The 24776-nt window shown below is 44.1% G+C and overlaps 1 protein-coding gene across 6 annotated transcripts in view; it reads right to left on the reverse strand.

Annotated features, from left to right (window-relative positions):
• Positions 1 to 148: 148 nt before the first annotated feature.
• Positions 149 to 24776, reverse strand: part of dnajc13 (dnaJ homolog subfamily C member 13) — a 28522-nt gene continuing 3894 nt past the window's right edge. For 2 of the 6 annotated variants that reach the window (XM_086066175.1, XM_086066176.1), the window contains exons 3-57: positions 23054 to 23129; positions 22796 to 22945; positions 22676 to 22717; positions 21165 to 21365; positions 20871 to 21077; positions 20699 to 20794; positions 20530 to 20621; positions 19295 to 19461; positions 18951 to 19030; positions 18711 to 18880; positions 17389 to 17488; positions 16680 to 16787; positions 16452 to 16607; positions 16056 to 16112; positions 15860 to 15981; positions 15698 to 15773; positions 15454 to 15549; positions 15229 to 15369; positions 15057 to 15074; positions 14323 to 14405; positions 14078 to 14231; positions 13897 to 14000; positions 13652 to 13811; positions 13512 to 13574; positions 13334 to 13435; positions 12765 to 12869; positions 11985 to 12187; positions 11792 to 11876; positions 11550 to 11704; positions 11418 to 11463; positions 10927 to 11081; positions 10632 to 10833; positions 10428 to 10543; positions 10278 to 10356; positions 10052 to 10187; positions 8943 to 9127; positions 8768 to 8842; positions 8560 to 8679; positions 7976 to 8386; positions 7776 to 7889; positions 6830 to 7093; positions 6525 to 6641; positions 5225 to 5402; positions 5056 to 5147; positions 4877 to 4976; positions 4272 to 4346; positions 4031 to 4143; positions 3770 to 3939; positions 3635 to 3677; positions 3172 to 3345; positions 2918 to 3097; positions 2043 to 2183; positions 1810 to 1953; positions 1599 to 1698; positions 950 to 1073 (exon numbers count right to left, since the gene is read on the reverse strand). In XM_086066175.1, coding sequence (XP_085922301.1) covers positions 970 to 1073; positions 1599 to 1698; positions 1810 to 1953; positions 2043 to 2183; positions 2918 to 3097; positions 3172 to 3345; positions 3635 to 3677; positions 3770 to 3939; positions 4031 to 4143; positions 4272 to 4346; positions 4877 to 4976; positions 5056 to 5147; positions 5225 to 5402; positions 6525 to 6641; positions 6830 to 7093; positions 7776 to 7889; positions 7976 to 8386; positions 8560 to 8679; positions 8768 to 8842; positions 8943 to 9127; positions 10052 to 10187; positions 10278 to 10356; positions 10428 to 10543; positions 10632 to 10833; positions 10927 to 11081; positions 11418 to 11463; positions 11550 to 11704; positions 11792 to 11876; positions 11985 to 12187; positions 12765 to 12869; positions 13334 to 13435; positions 13512 to 13574; positions 13652 to 13811; positions 13897 to 14000; positions 14078 to 14231; positions 14323 to 14405; positions 15057 to 15074; positions 15229 to 15369; positions 15454 to 15549; positions 15698 to 15773; positions 15860 to 15981; positions 16056 to 16112; positions 16452 to 16607; positions 16680 to 16787; positions 17389 to 17488; positions 18711 to 18880; positions 18951 to 19030; positions 19295 to 19461; positions 20530 to 20621; positions 20699 to 20794; positions 20871 to 21077; positions 21165 to 21365; positions 22676 to 22717; positions 22796 to 22945; positions 23054 to 23129 — 7003 coding nt within the window. In that variant the 3' untranslated portion in view covers positions 950 to 969. Of the gene's footprint in view, positions 1074 to 1299; positions 1405 to 1598; positions 1699 to 1809; positions 1954 to 2042; positions 2184 to 2917; positions 3098 to 3171; positions 3346 to 3634; positions 3678 to 3769; positions 3940 to 4030; positions 4144 to 4271; positions 4347 to 4876; positions 4977 to 5055; positions 5148 to 5224; positions 5403 to 6524; positions 6642 to 6829; positions 7094 to 7775; positions 7890 to 7975; positions 8387 to 8559; positions 8680 to 8767; positions 8843 to 8942; positions 9128 to 10051; positions 10188 to 10277; positions 10357 to 10427; positions 10544 to 10631; positions 10834 to 10926; positions 11082 to 11417; positions 11464 to 11549; positions 11705 to 11791; positions 11877 to 11984; positions 12188 to 12764; positions 12870 to 13333; positions 13436 to 13511; positions 13575 to 13651; positions 13812 to 13896; positions 14001 to 14077; positions 14232 to 14322; positions 14406 to 15056; positions 15075 to 15228; positions 15370 to 15453; positions 15550 to 15697; positions 15774 to 15859; positions 15982 to 16055; positions 16113 to 16451; positions 16608 to 16679; positions 16788 to 17388; positions 17489 to 18710; positions 18881 to 18950; positions 19031 to 19294; positions 19462 to 20529; positions 20622 to 20698; positions 20795 to 20870; positions 21078 to 21164; positions 21366 to 22675; positions 22718 to 22795; positions 22946 to 23053; positions 23130 to 24776 lie in introns of all 6 variants that reach the window. The other 4 variants (XM_086066178.1, XM_086066177.1, XM_086066180.1 and 1 more) reach the window with 4 other exon arrangements.

The raw sequence follows: 24776 nt of genomic DNA on the forward strand, positions 1-24776 counted from the left end.
ACAAAATCCATAACTAAGAACCCGAGTATCCTCTGTCTAACTTTGTTATTTTGCATTATTGTACATACAAGGCCAATTTATTCAATAAACTAATATTTTTATCAACATAAACGTCACTTGTAGAACATAAAGACACACATACAACAAATGAACAACACTGTAGGTTCCCTTTTATTCTTAAAATTTTATGTACAAGTGCGACTGATTCATAATTGTTTTAATGTACATTCAATATAAAGTTTATATACGCAATATTACATCGAACAGGTCACAAACTGCACTAGTCTTTCGCACTGACTCAAACATCATTCGTCCTGTCGACGTAGCAGGAGCTCATTTCATATTGAAGTTATTCACTTATAAATATTCTAGTGCTTGTTTTTCATTTGGGGAAGGGGAATTCTCTTTTTTAAAATTGAGGGGGCAGCCATGGAATGAAGTAGGAATTGAGGTCAAAAAGGCGGCGGCATCTACAGATCCTTGAGTTCCAAAGACAGGCGAACTCTCATTTGCAATTTTCTATAATAAAACTCCTGGATTGAGGCTGACAATTTGGACAGGGCCAGCGGAGCCAATCGGGACATTGCAAGAGGACTACGATGAAGGAGAAGAGACCTAATCAGCACAATAACAGTCTCCCAATGTTTTTTCCCCAATGGGGAAAAACAGAAGAAAATCTAGAGTAAAAAATATATTCATACAAAAAGTAAACTCTTCTGCATTTCATCGGAAGAAAGGTGTATCACAGAAACAAAACATGGCCCGTCTGTTAAGACAATTTCAAACAATTTATGAGACGCCGGTCGGAGAGGGCAGGTGGCGATACGGGGAGGAGTCACCGACATCCTCCTCCCCATCTGCGTCCCCCTCGTGCATGTCGGGTGAGCCGAACAGGGCGGCCTGGGAGCTAAGAGCCTGAGTTGGCTTTTGCGAGTGCGAGTGCGCCCCCCCCCCCCCCCCCCCCCCTCGTCAGCCTTGATCGGCGTGGTCGCTGTCCACCGGGGGTGGGCCGCTGGGCAGTACGGTGGTGCTGCTTGCTGCTGCTGCCGTGAGGTAACCGGCTACTCCTGGCCCTGCGGGTGTCGGGATGACAGGTCAGAGATACGACAACTACTGGCAAAGTACAACTATTTATTATATCATGGCACCACGCAGTGTTGATGAATATTTGAAGACGAGCAGCATTTGGATTGTCATCCAAATGCTCCACCCCGCGGTGGGATTGTCAAAGAGGTGACAAGGATGCAAGACAGGAATGAAATGGATTTGTGAACAGGCCATTAGGAGGCGAAAGTCTACCTGCATTAGTGCAACAGAGAGGAGGGCTCTGAGGGCCCAGCTGGGGAGTCTAGAGCCCCCCCCGCAGCGGGCTGCTGGCGGCCAGGAGAGAGGGAGTGGAAACTCCTGAGGAGGAGGACAGAAACGAGAGCACGGCGAAAGGCAGAGCAGGAAGTTCAGGGGATTTGGAGAAAAAAAAAAAAAAAAGAGGGTTGGATTCAACAGCAAGGTGTGTTTTGAATAAAGCATTAAGAATGCACCGCCCACCATTTTTCTTTGATGCAATTACAAGCAGAGCGAATGGCTAGAAAATTGTCTACCTGTCAGGTAGCCTGCGGTCTGAGACTCATTAATGAACAGATCGTGTTTCTGGTCCTTGAAGGCACTCCACACGGAGGACTTGGCCAGGATCTCGTTCACCTGGAAAGTGGAGCGACCCCCCCCACCCAACCCCATTTGAAAATTAGAGACCATCTGTTAAAAATCAAACGACCCTTGATCGCAAGAGTAATCGAAGCTAAAGCCTCAGACCTGTTCTCCGTACTGCAGACTGCGTGTCATGGACTTGATCGCCTTCACGATCTGAGCCTTGGTGGCCGACGGGTTGTCCAGGGTCTCCAGTCCGATTCCCTCCAGGAGCTTGAGGAGGTACGGAACCAGGTCCACTCTGAGTGCCTGAGCAGCAGGAAGAAACTTCAACTGGGGCAAAAACCGTTCTCAAATCATTCGGGTCATGAGGTTGCGATGCGACGAAGGAACGTTACCTGAGCCACCAGTTCCGTCTGCTCCTTCTGGAACATGCGGTTCAGCGCCTCGCAGGCCAGCCCGGCCATGTCTGTGCGGACCTTCATTCCAGTCATCAGCGGGCCGATGGCCTCCAGGGCGGATATTGAACGCACGCAGAGCTACAAAAACATCATCATATGTCGCACATCAAAAAAAAAAAAAAGAGCAATATTGGCCGATTGGTTCACCAAATGCAAACTTATCTACTCAAATTTCAAACTATTCTCACCTGACCACATACAGTTGTGGCTTGAATGCCGTTTGTGCATCATGATTTCATGTTTTGATGTGCATGTCTTGGCCACCAGGGGGCAGTATAAGACATGCATATGTACATATTTACATGAAGACTGTCCAAGCTGCAGTAATATTCCATTTTTTTCCAAAGAGGTTAATGAATATATATATATATATACACATTGCTGCACAGTTTGTGTTTATAGATTGTTTAAAATGTTGCAACATTTGATGCTAGTTTCATTAGCCAGTCTATTGTGTTTTGCATTGTGCGTTAGCATTTAGCTATCAGACATTCGTAAGCCAGTTATGTGGTTTGCGTAAACACAGTTGCTCGTTCTGAAATGTGCTCAGATGCCACAAGGTGGCGCCAAATCCCTGTCTGATGTATAAGTAGTGCTTTGGTGCAATGTTGGCAGTTGCAGAGCGTGTAAAATCTATTTGAATAGAAACTGTTGTAAAATGAGGTTGAAAAATTGATATATATTTTTTGCGATCATAGTTTGGGGTATATTTAGGGTATCAATGTAAATTATTTTTTTTAGTTCAGCTCTTGGTTTCAAACCTGCATGAATTGTGAGGGTTGACATACGTTGAACGAGGGGGAGCCGATTACCTCGTTATCAGAGAGCACATGGATGAGGCGGATGGAACTCTTGGGAATGGCGTTGTTCTTGTGGTTTAGTGCGGCTAAGATGCGGGGCAAGTGACCCAGAGGCGGAACCTGATCGGCCAGCTGTGCCTGCGTGCTGAACAGACACACGGCTGCCGTGGTGACCGTCTCCAGTGCCTCCCCCTGAAAGCACATTTTAGGAACGGGTCGATTTTTATTTTTATTTTTTTCTAACAGAGATCCCGCATTCGGCTCACATTGGGGTTGTTCTTCTCCAGCAGCTCCGTCAGGGTCTCCAGGAGCGATACCAGGAAGTCGCGAGGCTTGCGCAGCACCCAGCCCGGCTGTGCAATAAAGATGCGCAAGAAGACTCCGCCCACTTCCAGCTCGCCTTGCCCTGCTCCGTAGGCCACGGTGAAGTCCTCCGGCAACTGAGCACAAACACGCAAGCTCATCATTTGTTCTTCAGCAAAATGTGAGACTCCAAAACAAACAACTAAATAAATACAGTAATTTCTGGACTATAGGCTGCGCATAAAATTGTTAGTTTGTTTAATAACGAGATTGTGGTCGTATAAAGACTCAATCCAACCAGCTGCTTCTCTATTTGACTGACAACAGCTTCCTGATTGGCTATCGTTCCGTTTCAAGTCACAATCACGCAGTCATTGGCCGGTCCATTATCAGTACTTGTACCCGGGCCCGCGTTCGTGAACTTACTTTCCAGTTGACGTCAGGATTATCCTTCTGCTGTTTAAAGTGCCTGGAAAAAGAAAAACGACAAACAGAGTTGAACTCTTTGGCTTCTTCTTTCTTTCCAGATCGTGACTCTTTTAACTTGAACGCGGGACTTACTCAAGCATCATCTCCCGCACGGTGGTGGACACCGTCTCCCGGGAGCTGTCGTTCCAGATCAGCTCGGGATTCTCGTGCGTTCCCTCGAAGATGTGCACCGCCGCCTCGGCGTTGTCCCGCATGGCGTCCATGAACACGCTCGGGAGGAAACGGATCAGAGTCAGGCGAACCTGATGGGCGAAAGGAAGAAAAGATGTGAAAATGTGACATCATTTCACGCAGATGGATTTTGACGACAAAGCGGGTTTTTGCCACACCCACCTTGGGCCCGACCAGCTTGTCCGAAGTCATCTTGGAGAAGAGTTCGGCCGTCTGTGTGCGAACTTGCGGGTGAGTGCAGTTACAGAAGAGATCCAGCAAGTAGATGAGGGCCCCTGTAGAAAGAAAGGGGGAAAAAAAACCACACACACATTGTGGAAATATTTGCTTTAGCTTCATAAAAGGTTGGCGGAAAAACAAAAGATTCTGCGCAATTTTTTTAAACAAAAAGGTTTACACAAACCTTTGAGCATGGCCTCTTTGACTATTTTGGTGTTGGATGTCAAAGCATGGAGCGTTTCCAACACCATTTGCCGACCTAGAAGGGCACACATTGATAATGAACTCATTCACTGGCAGCCATTTTAACTGAAGCAACCCCCTTCCCTCCCGGCTGTTTTACTGGATTTTGACTGATTTCGCAAGGCCCACAGAATATTGCGCTCTATTGCCATAAAAACATGGGACCTACCAAAATAAAGATTAGTCTCTTCTTTTATCAGGAAAAACGTACATTTCAAAACATCGGCAATTAACATTAGAATATAGTTTCATCATTATTCACAAATCTGTTTAAAACAGTGGGGGAAATAGCTCTTTGCAACATGGCCCTGGTTGATCTCTTATGCTCTGCTGCCACCTGCTGGGCGTTTTGCTTCAAGCATTCTCTTCAGTTCTGAGGCTTCATCAAATCCTTCTGTAAACTCTAGCATAAAAAAAAACAAATACGTCTTCGGGAGCATGGTAATATTTAAAATGGAACGTATTTCTACATTTTTGGGAGCAAATGAGTTAAGAACCCCAAATCAAATACAATGACATTTTGTGACTGGTTCCTTCCCGTCTTACTTGATGGGAGCGAGTGCAGCAGCAAGAGGAGATTTGACAGCACCAGCGACTCGGCAATGTTGCTGACACATTCTTGGTTCGACGTCACCGTGTTGACAACCTAAAAAGGGAAGCGGACGAGACTCTAATGAAGCGGCGTCCAAGACACTTGATTAGTTCATTCTGGGATGTTTTTGCACCTCCAGCACCAGCTGCTGCACCCTGCCAGCGCCGTGAACCCGCAGCAGGGAGAAAAGCAGCTTGAAATGACCGATGCACTCCGTCTCAGAGCCTGGAAGGATGGGATAAAAAAAAATAATAATTAAGCATCATCTTAGAAATCAGTGACAAGATGGAGCCGCGTCTCACCAGGGTTGTTCTTGATGACGTTGCGTAGAGCCTCCAGAGCCATCTCGGCGAAGCGGAGCCGCTCGGCGTGCTGCTGGGATTCCACCTTGTTGCTCTGGCTCATGGCCAGCAGCGTGTGCAGGTACTGTGCCTGCGAGCCCACGTAGTCAAGCAGGCTCGCTGCAAATGCTTTGGGATACTGGACGCGAGGAGGAAAACGTCATTACACAGACGTGACAACTGCGACAGCAAATAAATACTCCAAAGTGGGTAATTAAATTCACTCCCAGCCATTTCCACTGGAGCAATCCCCCTTCGCTCCCGGCTGTTTTACTGGATTTGGATTGACTTTGCAAGGCCCACAGAATATTGTGTCCTTTGTCTATATATATATATATATATATATATATATATATATATATAAAAAAAAGAGCAATGATGATGACATTTCCGAATGAACAATACTGAGCTCTTAAAAAAAAAAAAAAAAGAATATTGTGTTCTATTGCTATGAAAACATGGAACCTATAAAAAGAAAGATTAGAGTCTCTTCTTTCATCAGGAAAAAAAAAAGTATATTTGTATCATTTTTGCAGCAATTAGTATTAGAATACAGCTAAGTTTCATCAATATTCATATTTCTGGTAAAAATGTCAAAAAGAGCTTGTTGCAACATGGCCCTGGCTGATCTCTTATACTCTGCTGCCCCCTGCTGACCGTTTTTGTAACTACCCTTGCTTTAAGCCACCTCTTCATGCCAGAAGCTTTCTGCAGACTCTTGCATAAAAAAAAAAACATAACAAGGTATTTAAAAGTTTTTTGGTTTAAATGAGTTTAAGAAGATCTAGAGCATTGTTCCTCAGCCCCGGTCCCCCGAGTACCAATATCCAGCCTGTTTTCCATGTCTCTCTCAGCCAACACACCTGAGGATCGTTATCAGGCTTCATGCAAGCTTGCTGATTAGCTAATCGTTTGAAACACCTGTATTGCTGTGGGAGATATGGAAAACAGGCTGGATAGGGGTACTTGAGGACCGCGGTTTGAGAACCACTGATCTCGAGCACACCACCATTTGTATTTATTTTTTACAATTTAAACCAATTCCTTAAGGTCTTTTAGGATGTCCCTAACAATTTTAGAATCTATTACTCCATAGAGTACTTGGGTAATTTGCGTACAATGTATTAAAAACGATATTTTCTATCAAATGTGTGGTATAGGGATGTCGGAATCTACAACTTTGCAGTGGTTCCAAGGTGTGGTAGTAAAATAAAAATAAATTAAAAAAAAAAAATAAATAAATAAATAAAAAAAAGCTTACCTCTAGCGGGAAAGTTGGTTGTTCGTTGTAAACGCGTACAAAGATCTCGCCGACGATGAGCTCTTTGCTGTGCTCGCTGAATATGAAGTCAGCACCAAAGCCTTCATCGTTCTCCCCCTGTCGAGAGAGAGAGAGAACAAGAAAGTGAGTTAAGGTCAAATTAATATCCATCCGTTTTCCAAGGACTTTGTTCTCATGAGATTCGCGACCTAGAGCTGGAAAATATATACTGTCTATATAAAAACATTTGAGAATTCTTCTTGGAAACCAATAATGAATTGTTCCCCAAAAAAAAAAAAGCCTACCTGCGCACTAGTCATACGTGATGAATCTGTCATCTGTCTTGAATGCCAAACACCCACAGAAACTTTGGGCTCACGTTTATTTGGCTTTTTCTGAAGCATTATAATGTCAACTTCTTCTCCTGCCTCTCCTTCTTCTATCTCTGCTCTTTCTGTCTGCATTCCTTCTCCCTCTCCTTCCTTCCGCCGTTTCTTTCTACTGCGGCTGAGCCAGGGCAAATCCTCTCTGGACTGACTTAGGTCTGCCTCACTGTGATCAAGAAATGCCTACATGGGGCCAGGATAAAAGAACAACAACATAAGAGCTATTCACCTACAGCATAACATTTCTTCCAATCAGAATTCAGAGCTGATAACAACATCAGGCCAGAATTTACTGGCCCCTAGTGCTTACAAACACGTACAACAAAATGTGTTCATTTAGTGTTTATGTAAGTAGCGCATCATCTGTAAACGGAACATTAGTTATCCGTTTACCAGAGATGTTACGTGACAAAAAAAAAAAAAAAAGGGGTTGAATCGGGGTCATTATGAATCTTGAGTAAGATTCAAAACCAGAAGCTCAGAGCAAGATGTGCTGCCCAGGTTGGATAGGCCCGACCGATTAATCGATTATTGCTTATATACTTTTCTTTTCTCAAAATTCAAGGATGCAAACATCCAAGGATTGTTTTTTTTGTCTTAACACACATTTCCACAAGACATGGCACCAAATACAATCCCCCCCAGGTCCCAGGTTAGCCCAGTAAATCCCAAGACTTGTGAAAATGACACAAGATAAAAAGTGACACCCATTGAAAAGGAATTGGGTGGGGGGGATAATTATATGCATTAAATATTCGGCAGATTAATCAGTAATCTGTATTTTCTTCTGTCAAAAATTGGCTTTGGCCTAAAAAGATGCATATCGGCTACGTCACTTGCAATCAAACACCAGCGTCAATCTTACTCTTTTAATGTTCCCCTCTTGTTGACTCTCCAGGAACTCCAGCAGCTCAGCTCTCGTTCCGTTGTTCCAGATGAGGTAGGGATTCTCCGTGTTGCTGTTCAGCAATTTCAAGACCTTCAAAGATCAAACAGCGTTCAGTCCGAGAGTTCCCTTCGCACAGCGGCGACCCCCCCCCCCCCCCCCCCCCCACCTCAACCAACCTCGGCTGAAGATCCCACTCCCAGCTTCCTGGAGATGTACGGCGTCAACATGGCGGCCAGGCTCTTGCGGATGCTGGGGTTCTCCGGCGGGACGCTTTCCACGCCGTTGGTCTCCGGCGCGGGGTTGCCGCCGTTGGGGCTGTGCGGCGGCGGCGGCGGCGCCGGCGGGAGGTAGCCCCCCAGCCGGCTGAGGGACATCAGGCTGAGCTTGGCCAGGTAGTTGGCCACCTCCTGCTGGTTGGTGTCCTGGCTGGTCTGGACGCCGCTTTCCTCCAGCGTGTAGTCGTAGTTGAAGAGCTGCACCAGCAGGTGCCACAGCACGCCGGCGTGGTACAGCTGCGTCTGCAGGAAGAAGTCCACCGCGAAGGAGCTGATGCACTGCACCGCCAGGGCAGCGGTTTTGGGGAGACCCTGAGGGAAGACGACCAGAACACACAACTTTATCAAAGTCTGACAAGCCTCTTTTGGGATATACGATTACGATTCTAAAAAGCGAGTATTGTACCAACGATAACCGGAAACAACAGGTTTTGGTCGACAGATTGCATAGAAATTGAGCCAATGCGGCCATTTTGATTGCTGACCTTTCCGTAGTACATGATATGACAGAGGTCTCTGATGATGTAGGGCAGCTCGATGATCTTTTCTCGGCATTCCTCAAATTGAGCCGCCACGCTGTAGCACTTGCAGATGTGCCCGCACACCTGAGACATTTACATATTCAGTTTTATTTGCAAATGTTCTTTGTAAAAAAAAAAGGCAATAATGCAGGATCGATCTTGCGTCGCGTACCTGAACGGCCATGTCATCGGCCTTGCTGGACGCAGTCAACACGGAGACACAGCGGGAGAGAGCCTCGAGCAGCACCTGAGGATTGTTCGACAGGCACAATCCTAACATTGCTCTGCATGTTGGACGTACTTAAAAAAAAAAAAAAAATCGAATCAAAATCAGAAAACAAATCAACCTCGATTCCATTCTCGCGCCGCAGCTCCTCGGCGTTGAGTGCCGAGCAGTTGACGGTGTGGAAGGCGAGCTCGGTGGCGGCCGGCAGGAGAGGGGAGGTCTTGGAGAAGAGAAGGTCGTCTTGGGTCTCCATGGTGATGGTTTTGATGAGCATGGGGTAGCCGGCGTACTTGTAGGGCTCCAGCTCTATTTGGAAAAGTGAAGACATTCGCACCAGTTGAGTACTTAGGATCATGAATGACATTTAAACACTTGCTGAAATTAGACAGTTTTTAAGACTTATTTCTACACAGAGTATGCAACTGGCAGAGGTGAGCACTTCTGTCTTTCTGTCGGCCTTTTTGGTGATTGTTATTTAAGTCACACAGACTGAGCACCGACTGAAGCAGGTTTTGTTTGTTGAGTCAGTAAAATCCTTCTCAGTCCGTGTAATTTTTCAAGGTCGCGTCATAAAGCACTCATCAAAAATGTCGCGTGGTTATCCGTTAAATGGGTTCTTCCTTGCCTGGATTGTAGGGATGGGATTATTATTTTTTTTTAATCTAATAATCAATATTGAATAAATTTTTCTTTTCCAGCCTGATATCGATTCATAAAACCATTAATCAATTATTTTAATATATCTTTTTCCCATAAATTCATAAGAAAATAGTTTTTTTTAAAGATTTTTTTTGTCTTACCGTTTTCTTGAAATTTACTGTTCACATGAATTTAAAAGTATCTTCTAACATTTATGAAAGACCTGATTTATTGCACTTGAGGACAATTCAGAATCTTTAAAATTTGTATTTACAATTATTGAATTAGAATTATGAAAATATTTTTTTTATCTCATCCTTGCTGATGTCAATGTTTACGTAACACGTGTTACTTTCAATAATAAACTAAATCATTTAATCAGTTATTGCCTCCACAAAATGTAATGTTTGTGGAGTTTTTATTTATATTTAAGAAGAATTTGTTAAATAATTGAAATTGACTGAACTCTTGTGAATCGAAATCAAATTGATTGAGAAAATTAGAATCGATACTCAGCCCGACCGGTTTGCATGTCTAGACCAGACATTTGACTTTTTGAAGCACCATTCAAATTGGCCCGTGTCTGCATACCGTCTTTGTGCCGGTTGAAAAGGATGCTTTGAGTCTTGAGGATTAGGATAATGTTTTCCGGGTCGGGCCCATCGACGACTCGTGACGACTTTGTGCAAAGGAACTCGTAGGCCTTGTTGACTTTCTCAAACATGTCCTGAAAGAGTGGAAATAAAACATGGGAATGCAAAAAGCCATGTGTGATAGGTGGTATAACAAAAGACAAAAAAAAAAAAAAAACACACACCCTGCCATCGGGGTTCTTGTCCGGATGATACTTCTGCGCCAGCCTGAAGTAAGCCTTTCTGATCTTGCTCTCCTCATGCCTTTGAAAAAAAAAAATGCATAAAGCATTCCGAATGGCAATCACGTTTCAGAGTGGAGGAAATCCACTTACATCCCTTGTCCTTTGGGGAGGTTGAGGACTTCGTAAGCATCATCTATTGACATGGAAGGGGGCTTCTTCTCCACCTCCTTCTTCCATGCTTCAAGGGTGTCCTTAAGCAGCTTCACCTAAGAGGTTAACGATGTTGAAACAAGTGTCGTTCTTTAAAAAAAAAAAAAAAAAAAAAAACTAATGAAAGCAAGAAAAGGAACATACGGCATCTCGAATAGGCCAGTCGGGGAAGTGTATGGTGTCACACAGGTGTCTGAGGTAGTAGATGTTGCAGAAGAGCTCGTTGTCCAGCTGGGGGAAGCTGATGACAGGGATGGGGCAGTACTGGTAGAGGGCGCGCGTGTTGCTCTGCAGCCTCGGGCTGAAGTCGGCAATATGGGCGGCGATCTTCTCAATCATCATGCGCCTGAAAGACAGAGAGTGATCAAAATCCGGAACCTCACTCAAAGCGCCTTCAACTGTGAGGATTTGCGAGCGGCCGGCCGACCGACCGACCGACCTCATCTCGCAGCTCCAGATGGCCTCGGGGGTGTCGAACTCTCCGAGGAAGATCTCCGAGAAGCGCTCGGCCTCATAGTTCTCCAGGTAGCACACCATGGCTTCGGGAAGGGCCGGTCCAAGAATGCTACGCTGCACGATGTCTGGACCTTTGGACTAGGGATACAAGCAGGTGTCAACTCACATAGAACGGTTCAATTTTCAAAACTCAAATGTAAAGGCTCAGTTTGTGCATCGTGATTTCATGCATGAAGTCAATGAGATTTAAGTGGTGTGTGTGCAAAGGCCACCAGAGGGCAGTATAATAGATAGACATAATACACGAGGATTTGATGATGAAACAGAAGACGAGCGCCGCAACTAAGATGCAATAATAGCGGTTTTATGCAGGAGGAGGATAAAGAATCTATGTTTGTGAGTATTGCATGCTTGGGCTCTAAATCTACGCCAATAGCGAAGGTTAACTGTATTCTAAAAACAAGACAATTTTACCTCTTCAGATTTAAAGGCTTGTTTCAAGTGAGTGTACTTCAGGAACCTGAAAGGACGAAAGATTCACATCATGCTTAATTCATCCAACAGCAGCACAACGTCGAAGCAGATGAACAAAAGCGCATTTTGCACCTTGCGACAGGAAGCACGTTGGAGCCCGTATACATCATGATGAAGAAGAAGACGCCTGTCAAGTAGAGTCGCTGCAAGTTGGGGTTGTCCTGCATCACCAAGTACATGACATTGGCCACCTTTTCCACCAGGATGGGGTCAAACGTCAAGAGAAGCTAAAATTAAAAAAGAAAAAAAAACAACCTGAATTAGAAAATACAATTTAAAAAGCGGAAAATGTCTGTTAATGAGTCATATTTTACCTGAACAATATGAGGCAGGCAAGCGCTGTCAGTTATCATCCTCTTGATCTTTGGTAATGGACGAATAATGGCGTTATCTTGATCCCTGGAAGAAAAGGAGAGAGAGAAAAAAAAAAAAAAAAAATCGACAGTCATTCATGGTTTTGAATTATGGATTAATATCATCACGATATATCCAGAAAGCTCCGGAGACCTGCTGGGGTAGTAGGAGCACATTGTGATGAGCATGTTGAGGATGAGCGTGGCCAGGTCCGTCTCGTTCATCACCGCCTGCCCCGTGGCCAGCAGGCACCACTTCAGCTGCGGCACGGCCTGCAGGGGGCGCCATCCGTCCATGCCTTGAGCCCAGCAGCGAGTCTTGGCCGACAGGACGCCCGTGGTCCAAAACTCCTGCATCTGAAATCATAACACATGGAAAAATTAAATATTACTGGGATTTGTGATTTATTTATTTTTTAAGGGGTAATTTTTTTAATGTGTCCAAGTCGATCTGAATTGTGATGTCACAATGTGGCTAATTTATTTCATCCCAACATCAAGTTTCTGTACCACTGACTTGAAGATAGGCAGGACAAAGATCCAGAGCCACTTTCAAGCCACTACATTGCCAAAAACAATACGTCAAAACCATAAGGTAAGCAGAATAGTGTACACCCTACCAATTAACCTGCATATTAATCAAGAAATCTAAGCGAGCGCATGGCTTTAAAAGGCAGGGCTTGGGTTGGTGAGTGACGTGGGTGTCAGCGAATGAGCGTGAAGAGTTGCCTGGCTGTTAACTGGCTAACCTGTTAGCTTGTCTGCATTGCTGACGGAAACTCATGTATTCAGTGTGCTTACTGCGCATTTGTTGTTTTATGGTTCGATCAATACAGCGATTGAAAGTGCTCAAAACGCGTTAATTTCAGTAAGGTAGAAATAGGGTGTGATGTAATTATTAATCCATTAGATATTGAGATAAAGGAATCCACACCTCTTCAAAACTAAAAGGTCCTCTTCTTTCCTTGTCTGCATTCCCAAAGTACCACTCCTTCTCACTCTCGCGCTTCATGTCAGGCGCCGCTTCCAAGACGTTGCTCTGGGGAACGTTCAGGACACGAGCTCATTTGAAGGGAAACGTGACTTCATTGAGCCATTTTCAGCAGTAAAAAGTGAATATCTTGTCCAGATAGTGTGATGAACAATTTATACTTTAAAAAACGATTTTTTTTCACCTGCTGTCGACTGAAGATGACATCACCTGTGCTGAGGAAGTAGCTAACGCTCAGTTTGCTGACCAAACCCAGAAAGCACCTGAGCCGCGATTGGTCGTTATCTACTTCCCCAGCGCAGGTGATGTCATCTCCAGTCGACAGCAGGTGGAAAAACAGTTCTTTAAAAGGTATTAATTGTACAAGAAATATAATGAGGTTATCAAATTCATTTTGGACAAAATATTAACTTTTTACTTGCTGAAAATGGCTCAATGAGTCAAGTTTTCCTTTACTGAATTCAACACGAAGTAAAACACGTTAGGAAATCCAGGCCAAACATGTTGTTTACCTGCAGCGGCACCGTAGCTCTGCTGGTATGCAGATGAGCCAAGGTGAGCAGGTCCACCAGGATGCGTACCCCATTAGAGTCCATTACGTCTTTCACGTTTTTCTGCAGGAGAGGAAAATGCGTGGTTAGTAAATAACTTATTGTGGAGGGAGATCGATCGCAGCTTTAAGTAGCGCACCCTGTTGAGAATCAACTTGTTCAAGAAGAGGATGAGTCTGTCTCTTTCCAGCTTGTCCGAACACTGAAAACACAACAATTTCACAATTTCAGGCAAAAACGCGGCATGACAAGAGCAAGCGTCTTCGGGCTATGACTCACGCGGTCCAGCATGCCCACGATGTATTTGGTGTCGGTGAAGGGGCCGATCTCGTCAAAGCACTTGCCGTACACTATGGTGAGCGCCTGCAGGCACAGGCACTTCATGTTGACTTTGGGCGTGAGCAGAAAGCGGTGGTAAAGCTCGTTGAAGAACTCGTACCTAGAAGGCGCAAGAATAAGACGCAAAAAGGTCACGCTTTACGACAAAAAAAGCAAAAAAATGTCACAACAGTTTATTTGCTTACGATCTCTTGATGGCACTCGATTCAGCATTTTCATCCTCCTCCAGCAGGAGGCGCAAGTAATAGTCCCCTATTTTGATCTCGTCGGAAAGGCACTCGTATTTCACCTGCGAACATATTATAAGTTTCCTCTGTTACTTGAAAGCAAACTGATGAAAAGCTCACATTTAAATCAACCTCGAACCTCAAACTCCTGGTGGTTCCAGGAGATGACGGTGGCGTTGCCAAGTTCGCGGTCCACGTTGAAGGCGCGCATCTCCCCTTCCAGCGCGTCCCGCAGCTCCTCCCTGGTCTTCAGATTCCAGATGAGATTGGAGCGGGCGTGGTCAAGCTGGAATCTTAAATTTGACAATGTGACTCATCAGCGTGCAGCTCCTTAGTAAAAAATGAGTAGACTCAAGAATTTTTGGTATCGACAGGTCCGCCGACCTGTAGTAGAAAAGCTCCCAGTTAGCTTCGATCTTGATCCGCTGTCGTCGCTTTCTCAAGATGACAGGCTTTTGATTGGTATTCTGCAATCAGATGATAAAATATCACTATTAAGCACTTAAAATGTGTTTATTCTCAACAAATGGAGTAGAAGAAAAGCGCTGAATGAACACGCATGGGAGGAGAGAGTGTGAAGAAAAAGACAAAATGGCACCAGAAACAAAGCCACCAGAGTGGGCTATATAAATTAACTTGACAAACAAATTAAATGGGTTTGAAAAGGCGCACACACACATTCAACATCACAGATATGACAGTGTAGAATGTGAGCATGCCAACCCCAAGTGGACAAAAAGAAAATACCTGCACTTCATATGTATATATTTTGGTATTATATACATGGAGCTTTACAATAGATAATAAACATTGGGTCACTTCTTCGTGGATTTTGTCTATTGTGAGGAAGGAATTACTGTACCATAAAACCCATAAATGATTTCTTATTTTAATATAAAGGGCTGTAGTCCGAAACCTATATATTTATGTGGATATTAGATATGTATTCCTTACAGCCACCATTGTCATCCAATCCTCTTTTTTTCTTTTTTTAAAGTAAGCACATGGCTTGAAAATAAACTGAGCTTTTAATGAGAAGATGGAAACAATGAACACATGGCGGGAAAGACAGCAGATGGAGAAAAGGGCACAAATCCTGTTGGCCAGGTCTTACTCACCAGGTTATTTCTGTCCTGCTAAAATAGTTTGACAGCAGACGGGAGGAGTGGAGACAACATAAGAGAGATTATTGTTTGGTGCATGAAACACCACAAGATGGTTGGCTTTTTGTCAGGCGGGTATAGCTGTTCAAGAGCGTCAAGTTGAAACCACCAGTAAAATATTCCTCACCTCCTTCTGGGCAATGCCCATCTTGTCTCTCCAGTGCATGAGGACCAAATCCGTCTTCTCCTTGGCAAATTTCTCCACCTCTTTGGCTGCTTTGCCGGCTATCCGCTGCCAGTCAGGCACCTTGTTGCGGTTCAGCAGGTCCTACACCAGACGGGGAGAAAAAAAAAAAAGTCCTAAAAAGAGGGCAGGTGGATTGTGATATCGCATGTGAGGTCACGACCTTACCGTGGCTATTTTCAAGTTATCTCGGACGTGCATTCGATCCACGTCTTTCTCCGGTACTGGGTCGGGACTGTCCATGTAAGCGAGCAGGCCTGTCGGCTACAAAGTGAACACAATAGACAACGTTGCTACCAAAACTTTTCTACCATGAAGAGTTCAAATGACAAAAAATCTGGCAAAAATCCCAACCCTTGGCAAGTCTCATGCCAGTTTCCATTCAAAAAGCTAAAATGGTTGACAATGTTACCAATATTCTCTTGAGGAGGTTCATGGCGACGGGGTTCTCTGCGGTCCACAGTCCCACCAGGTGACGGCTCAGCTGTCTAAATTGACCAAAAACAGGACATATGTTCAATTTCAGGTGTGTTTCATTGCTCATGAGCTTGCCAACGCCGCCGCCTCCTGCGACCTGTTGGTGAGCATCCTTTGGTCGGCGCTGATGGTGAACAAGGAGGTGTGCAGATGGCGAGGAAGGGCCCCCTCGCTCAGAGCCAGTTCTTGCATTTTGGTGGCGATTTCCTTGTCTCCTTCCTGTGAAAAAAATGAGAGCGTGACCACGTAAATGAAGCAGTTTAAACCCATTTACACGACATTCTTCTCATTACCTCAATAATGGCCTTCATCACCAGACCAGCTCCCTTTACAATGGCCATAGAGGGATGCTAAGAAGAAAGAATGAGGCAACACTCACGTGAATGAATTTTAAATGGAATTTTATAGTTATACCAGATGATGATGTGAAACCGAAAATGGATGTTTAAATGTTTTTTTACACACATACAGTTTTGCTCAGTTCAAATTCAATTACAGCAAGCTATATTTCTAAATAGAAAAAAACACTTCTTAAAATTATTTTATTTTTAACATGGACTAATAAAGGTTAACTTTTTATTTTAATTATAGAAAGACAATTTCTTATAGCTATTATGGGATGGATGGATGGATGGATAACAACGTTTGCATAACAAAACCCTTGTCGAGGGAATGAATCCATTGCCAACCTGGAAGAGTTTGAAGAGCGTGCGCCCGTTGGAGGCCACCATCTCCAGCAGCATGTCAAACTGCTGGCCCTCGGTGGTCTCGCTGTAGGGGGCGCACAGGGCAAACGTTAAAAAATCCAGCAGGGAACTGATGACCAAAGCTCCAGTTCCTTGGTCCTGCAAGACAAAAAAACAGTCAATTGAAGAAAAATGGCGCTCCACTTCGACCTTTGAAATAAATGAACTTACCACATTGGTGGTGAACTTTTCAAGCAGGTTTTCCAGGAACTTCTTGGATGACAACAGCGACGCCTTGTTGAGCTGCTCTTGCCTCAGGTCGTAGTCGTCATGCATGGGCTGATTGGAAGAGGAGGAAGTGGTCTTCAGAAAAGAGCTTTCGCCGCACTCGTGTGGCATGTGCGAAGACCATGAGACGCTACTGTTAGAGTAGACAATATTAAGTATTGTACTCTTTGCGTGTTCAATTAACTGAATGGTGAGATCCTGGTGAAGAAGTCCCTTTGCAAAGTTATTATAATTATCAGAAGCTTCTGGTGACAAAAGCTGACGACACTGAAGCCGTGTTCTATCAGGTTGTGTGTCGTCCACTCCGGCACATCATTATTTATTAAAAAGTGGGTGAAAAGTCTCCACCCATCAGCCCACAGTACATTTGGTTACAACTCAGTGAATACAAGAGAATCTGTTCCCATGGGTATAAATCAGATAAGAGAAAAACAATAATAATAAGCCTGTGACTCCCTTCTTCCAACCGGCAGAGACCGGCCCTCCCATTAAAGATAGCAAATGTACAAACCCGTTGCCCTTTCTCTCATGAAAGTAACACAGATAAGAATACAATTCTATTCATTGAGCCATACTGCTATAACTAAATCCAAAATGGCTAAAATATAAATTGAAACTAAAAAAACAATGTTAATAACTCATCACTACTTACACACATCAGTGCGCAAAGCATGTCAATTGCAGCGTGCGTCACACCGTTGTTGTTCCTCTTTAAAGCTTTCACCGTCTTTACACCTAATTTTTCCCTGAACCTGAAAAACATCACAATGCACTTGTTTCATATCAGACAAGACACTGGACTAATGCTGGATTATTGAAAACCGGTATGGGTGCGGATTATGGGGTTATGTTATGGAAAATGTCATTTTTAATTACTTGTATACAACACTTGCGTCTCTGGAATGCCTGCCCACGCATTAAGTTTGAAATTAAACAACAAAGTAAAGCATAAATAATTTGTTATCTGCCTGGTTGCGGAAATGTGCATTTTGGCAGCAAATGTCTTTATTAAAAAAATAAATAAAATGAAAATCAAGCTCATAGGTGTCAAACTCAGGTTTTGGCCGTTTCCGTTCTCCAACACAGCTGATATATGATGAGCTCATCAGCAAACTCTGCATAAGCCTGATAACCGATCCCGCTGATTGGAATCAGCTTGTGTTGGAAGAGGGAAACCTCCAAAACCTGCAGGACTGCAGCTCTCGAGGACCGAAGTTTGACACCTACGATCGAGTTAGTAGCTACAGTGAAAAAGTGAGCAAATGACAAAGCTACTTGCCTATTTCGACCGCCAAGCAGCTGCCTCTCGTCGAAATTGCAATGAAATCCATATAGCTATTAGTATAATGATTAATCGCAGCAAATTTGCCATGAGACAAATCAAAACTGGCCAATCCCAGCAATGTGGGTGGATAAATTCAAATTAATGTAGATTTGGATGAAAGCATGTCAAACGTTCTTAACTCCTGGGAACAGCTTTTTTTTTATATTGTGAAAAAAAAATACATTGTACGGTAAGTCCATTTTAATATGCCGGTTACATAAGGGGAAACACTCAGGATAAAACAATTTTCTCTCTCTCCTTTGCCTGGGAACATTTCCAAAAATATTGAAAAAGGTAACAAATTCAATTCTATCATACATCTCAGTGACCCAGAAAGACGCTTAATACAAAAGACTGAGACAAAACAACAAAACAAGACAAATTGAGGCTGACAGATCGATTAGAGCCTTACAAAGAGATGCAAAAAACAAAACAAAAAAAAGACGTATTGAGCGAAAGCAAACTAAAAAAAAAGGAGCACAGGCGGGAAAGAGAGGCAGACGCCGGGCAGACTGAGATGTATGGATTCATATTTACGTTGCGTCTGTGAGTCCAGACCCTTGACCAGACCTTGGAATGACAGAGCATGCCCATTACCAGCAGCTCAGTAACGACGGGACCTGCGCGCCACTGCAGCCGGCGGCTCTTACTTTGGCAGCTGAGTGAAGGCCTGAAAGCCGGCCTTGGAGGCCACCAGGCGGCGAATGGCCTGGAAGTGGCTCTCCAGCTCGGCGTTGAGCGCGGGGAGCTCGGCCTCCTGCGACAGGAGGGCCAGGACGGCGTTGTTGATTAGCTTCTCTTTGTTCTCTGAGAACAGACCCTTGAAAACAGAAACGGGGAAAATGAGCTGCTCGTGCGCATTTGGAGGCAGGCAACCTGAAAGTGCTCACGTCTTGTGTGACTGCGTGCAACACGCCGCTGTAGGAGATGTTGGCGTTGAATCGAAATACTGCGTCGGCAAAGTTTCCATCTGAGAAATAAAATTAAAAGGAGATGGAGTGCAATATAATATTGTAAAATCAGCCACAGCCATGAAACAAAGTAGCTTTAAACAGCCTTGAAGATTTTCTGGATACATTTTCATCCCTCATAATGTTTTTAGAAAAATTTGAAAAAAAAAAAAAAAAAGTAAAATGTACAAAAATAATGGGATTCTAATTCTTCTGCTGGCCATACTTACACAAAAGGAGAAAATAGTTTGTCAGGGGAAAAAAATTCTGGATTCACAACTCACTTGGCGGCGCAGCCAGGAACTTGAGGTGCAGACTCTCCACCTCCTCGTCCACGGGCATGCTCAGGAGGCCCCATCGCTGGCCGCGCCGCGTGGGGGCCATCTTGACGCACACGTCCCTATTGCCAGAAGCGCGCACGCCGTCCAGCAGGCTGGCCAGCAGAGAATCCCTGTTGGGTTACAGGGAAAAAGATTGAGTGACATCATGGAATAGTTCTAAGGTAATGATGCAACAGAAATGATAGGCATGAGAGAATCAAATTAAATATGAAGTAGTATCTTGACTTATGGTTTAATTCCTTCTATGGCCAAGCTTGTAAGTTGTAACACAATTTGCTGGTTTAGATAATACGCTTTACTCGTTAAAATTAATTGAAATGACAATAATCCGTTCTTAAAAAAAAAATATATATATATATATATATATATATATATATATATATATATATATATATAACTCTTAGTTCACTGCAGATTTGAAAATGGGGGACGAAGAGGGGAGTGGCTAATTTGGTTTCGTCAACCGCAAAAGAAAAGATTCAATTAACAGTGCCAGACGATTTTGAGCATTTTCACTCATCTTTCAAGGCAAACAGAATATTGTGTGCTAAGCCTACATAAACATAGTATGGATAATAATGGTAATGGATACCATATGAAAAATTGGATTCCATTCTTTCATTTGAAAAAAAAAGTATGTTTCTACCTTATTCCGTTCTTTAGTAATCACCATTTGAAAATTGGTCATTTGAGTGACATCAAGCGAAAATGAAAAAAACAAGGAGAAAACAAGCTTTTTGTGAAAAGATACATTTTCTGCACAACAGTGACTTTGACGCTAATATTTTTTTGTTTAGTGACTCTGTGAATTAGATTTCATGTGACAGACGCTTCCCTTTGATCGTTCACGTCATCCTTGGAAACTGAGATCCGCCATGTTTTCATGTAATTTGATAAATGGGAGCCCATTGAAAAGAGATACAATGCTGCCATCTGCTGGCCATAGTTAGTGGTTGTTTTGGGATTTCACAAACCAGCGCCGCACAAGACCTTGCACTGCTCAATGAGAAATTTTTTTAGTTAACGTCAATTAACGTCCTTGGCGGCATTCATTGGGATTTTAGTATACGTCATTTAATGTTTTTGGCGGTAAAAGACTCAAGCTTAAAAAATAAAAAAATATGCTGCGATCCTTCTAGCAGACAAGCGCTATAAAAAAAAAAAAAAGGGTAGGATACCGTTCTGTGGATGAGTACTTTCTGATCTGGCCTCGGATGAATTCGACTGTAAACACCTGAGGGTTGTCGACATCGCAGATGAGAGCAAACACCTGCAGGAAGTACAGAGATGAGAGAAGCCCTTTCATTCCACACGTCCTGCATAAAAGCCACAATGTTGTGATCGCACCTCTCCAAACGGTTTGATGGTGACGATGTTGTAGGAAGCGGGATCCCGCTCTACCAAACACGTCTCGGTCAGTGCCAAGATTCGCTTCACGGGCTCCTGGAAGCGACACAAGGCTCCACTTTTAGTGAAGGAGAAGAAATGAGCAAGTGGACCAATGAGATGTTGTCCTGACCGGATGGCGTGGGGTGATCTTCTGCACCACGAACTCGGCCAGCGACGTGATGCTCTCGTCCGAGCTGTACTTCCCCAGCCGGTCCGTCACAAAACTCTCAAAGGTGAGCGCCTCCTTCCTGAGCCGCAGCACGATGCCGATGAAGTTGCCCGCGTGCTCGATGGCGCTGCGGATGATGTCGTCCCGGTGCTCGGAAGCAAACAGATGCTGAGGGAGAAAAGCGTGAGATTAAAACATCTCTCTTTTCATTTCATCAACAATTATTTTAATCCTCATCTCTTTGTATATACGAACCAGCCTGCTGAAGCCGCCGTAAAGGATGCAGAAGCCGCCCTGGTAGTCGGAGGTCTCCACAAAGCCCTCCACATTGCGGTAGTCGTAGGAGCACAGCACCCGATTGGTGTGCGGGTCGATCTGGTCGATGCCGCCCGGCGTCACCTCCAAACTCACCGCCTTGCGCAAATCGCTCCAGTGGTGCTTGTAGCAGTTGTACCGCTGGTGGACATCGAAGGAGATACAATGAGATAAAAGGCTTTGATTTGTGTTTGTTAGCTAGCATGTCGGCTAGCAGAATCCAGGATAAGAATGCGGATCAAGGGCTTTGTTTTCACTGCAACAACCAAACAGATGAGGCAGTTGGAATTGGTTTAAAAAATAATAATAAATTCCTGCTTGTCTGCGGTTGGTAAACACTTAATAATGTGCATTACCGCCACCTAAAGGACTGGAGTGGAAAGACACAAATTTTCAATTCAGTCCGATGAAAATGTTTTCCAAAGTCTATGCTCGCAATCTAAACATTCCGCCCTTCCCTGCAGTGCTTAAAAACAATATTTACATACGCATCAGAGCAATCCTAAAACACACAAGACACCTCTCAGCGCCAGCCATAAAAGGTGACTATAAAATCAGGGCAGGCATACCATGCACTTAAATAACTTGCAAAAAGGTGTCGGTTGAATTGTGGACACATTTCGGAGGTTACAAACGGCACACAAAGAACTAGTTTGCGCAGCAGAGTAAGAATACACGTCACGTAGTACAAGACGGCATGCTTAGTTAGCTTTGTGGCATTGTTGTTTTTTAAGGTCTTCCATCCATCCATCCATTTTCTGTACCGCTTGTCCTCACAAGGGTCGCGGGGGTTGCTGGAGCCTATCCCAGCTGGCTTCGGGCAGTAGGCGGGGTACACCCTGAACTGGTTGCCAGCCAATCGCAGGGCACACAGAGACAAACAACCATACTCACAATCACACCTATGGACAATTTGGAGTGTCCAATTCACCTGCCATGCATGTTTTTGGAATGTGGGAGGAAACCGGAGTACCCGGAGAAAACCCACGCAAGCACGGGGAGAACATGCAAACTCCACCCAGGAAGGCCGAAGCCCGGACTTGATCTCATAACCTTTGAACTGGGAGGCGGACGTGCTAACCAGTCAGCCACCGTGCCGCCCTTCCATCCATCCATCCATTTTCTGTCCGGTTTTTTAAGGTCTTGTTCCAGAAAATAATTTTGATTAGTTCCCCAAAAATCATTTTTGTGGTCTATAACATTACAAATTCTTGCTCAAATGCCAAACTAGATTTTATTATTTTAATTTCCATCTTTTTTGGGGAATGAAGACAGAAAATTACAGTACACAAACAGGCCATTGATGATTGCGCTGTTGGAATTTTTTTAAATTTCATTTTAACATGACGTCTATTTAATTACTTTAATTTGCTTCAGATATGGACAGACTAAATATTCCTATTTTAAATAACGGACAAAAAAGTGAACACTCTTTCAGTCTTGGTACTTACCCTGCCGGTGATTTTCCCTTCTGAAAATTCTGTTCGGAATCTCTGAGAACGAAGGAAAAGCTGGTGAGCAACGACAAAGGGGGCCGCGTTCGAATTGAACAGGTGCACATTGGCCTTCACCAGAGCTTCTGTGAGCAGCTCCGTCCGATGCTCCGTGGAGAACTTGAGCGTCTCGGACTTCTTGCCGGTGCCCTTTCGGAATGTGAGGCTGAACTCCGTTCCCTGGCCTTTTCCCACCGGGCCGATTCCGCAAATGTCTCCATAAGGCCACTAGCAAAGTCATGGACAAAAAGTTTCAAAAGTCACATGCCAGCAAGTATGATTGATTTTCCAACAGGAACTTATGCGGCCACGTTGGGCCGAAGAGCCGTCGCAAACCTGATTTGTTACTTCGAGCGTGGTGGGGTTGTACGTGGTGATGCCGTGCGTTCCCACGGAGAAGACGCGCTTGTACCTGAAAGATACGAAAACATGCGGTGAGCTGCTGAGGTGAACCTAAAACACACTATTTGTGGTTATTTGTTTACTTGGTTTCAACCACTGCTTCACGAGACTTTACGCTGTATTTAAAAAAATACCATGTTGGGATCAAAAATCAACTGAGACAATTTGGCGGTGCTCTAATTTTTCTGAGGACTTGGAACTTGCCATCATGGATACTCATCAATATCAAGGGGCAAAAAAAAAGAAGTCATCGGGACAAGGCACACAACAGATTCCGTCTGCCGCCTGAAAGTGGCTCTGGATCGTCACCCAGGCAAGCTTTCAAGTCATGTCGACGACGAACTCAGCGTGGGGCGGCTATTAAGTGAATTAGATGAACTTTTTTCTTTGTTCATAAATTCGTAACGGCTTGCTGACAGACTTGTTCAAGAATATGAAGCGCGACAAAATACTGACAATTGTCAATTTGTCAAATTTACATAACTGATTAGGCGGCATACCATAAGCCATTTATACTGGAGGACATCTTATTTAGACACCAAACCAATCTTGCGATGTAAATGGCCACAGTGGATTTTATGCATCTGTCACATAAACACTGCTCCACTTTTTCTTTTCTTTTTTTAACGAGTAGCTCGCACACTGAACATGCTGACTGGGCTTCTCTCTCTCTCTCTCTCTCTCTTTCTGCTTTTCCTCTCGCACGTCCTCATTAGGCTGCACAAGTTTGGTGAGGAGGTGTGGTGGAGCGACGCCTCCATTAAGGCGAAATAACGCCGAGAGACAGGACACGCAGTGGCCCGAGGCTCAGCCTGCGTTTCCGATTTATGTCATGTCATTTGAATGCAGCTTTTCCCTTTGTAATTGTCTTCTCCGGAAAAACGGTTCTGCAGTGTGACACCACATTGCCAGTCGACCGAAAATGCTGACTAAGATGTGTAAAATGGCAGGTTTTTATGAATAAAAAAAAAAAAAAAAAAAGGCAGTAATAGGCTGTGCAGAGTAGAATTGAAGTGTTTTAGTGAGAAAAAGAGTCAAGATGCAAAATGCTGATGGAAGCCTATTAACTCAATCACTGTTGTGAATGTTTACATTTATCAACTGGAATCCAATTGTTTACTGCCACTGACGACTATATCCGACAAGTAGTATATAGTTTAACGGGTCGACATGTAAGAGGGACTTTGCCCATCCATCCATCCATCCATTTTCTGTACCGCTTGTCCTCACAAGGGTCGCGGGGGTTGCTGGAGCCTATCCCAGCTGGCTTCGGGCAGTAGGCGGGGTACATCCTGAACTGGTTGCCAGCCAATCACAGGGCACACAGAGACAAACAACCATACTCACAATCACACCTATTGACAATTTGGAGTGTCCAATTCACCTGCCATGCATGTTTTTGGAATGTGGGAGGAAACTGTGAAATTCAGATTTATAAACCTCTGTAAAGACTAACAGATCCTGTAGATCGCTTCAGATCAATTCAGCAAAGCTACCAGTGAATGAGTTAAACCATTTCTATTTTTACTACTGTGCGTTAGCCCACTTTTAGCATTCACAGTGTAGTATAGTGGAGTGTGGTTAATGAGCAAGCAGAGCAGATGTTTATAAGCAAGCTAACCAGGTGAAACAAATGCTGACATCAGGATTCTTCGCC

This window comes from Leptonotus elevatus, chromosome 21, assembly GCF_054856555.1.
Source record: "Leptonotus elevatus isolate MCC_2025b chromosome 21, RoL_Lele_1.0, whole genome shotgun sequence".
In the NCBI taxonomy this organism is placed as follows: Eukaryota; Metazoa; Chordata; class Actinopteri; order Syngnathiformes; family Syngnathidae; genus Leptonotus; species Leptonotus elevatus.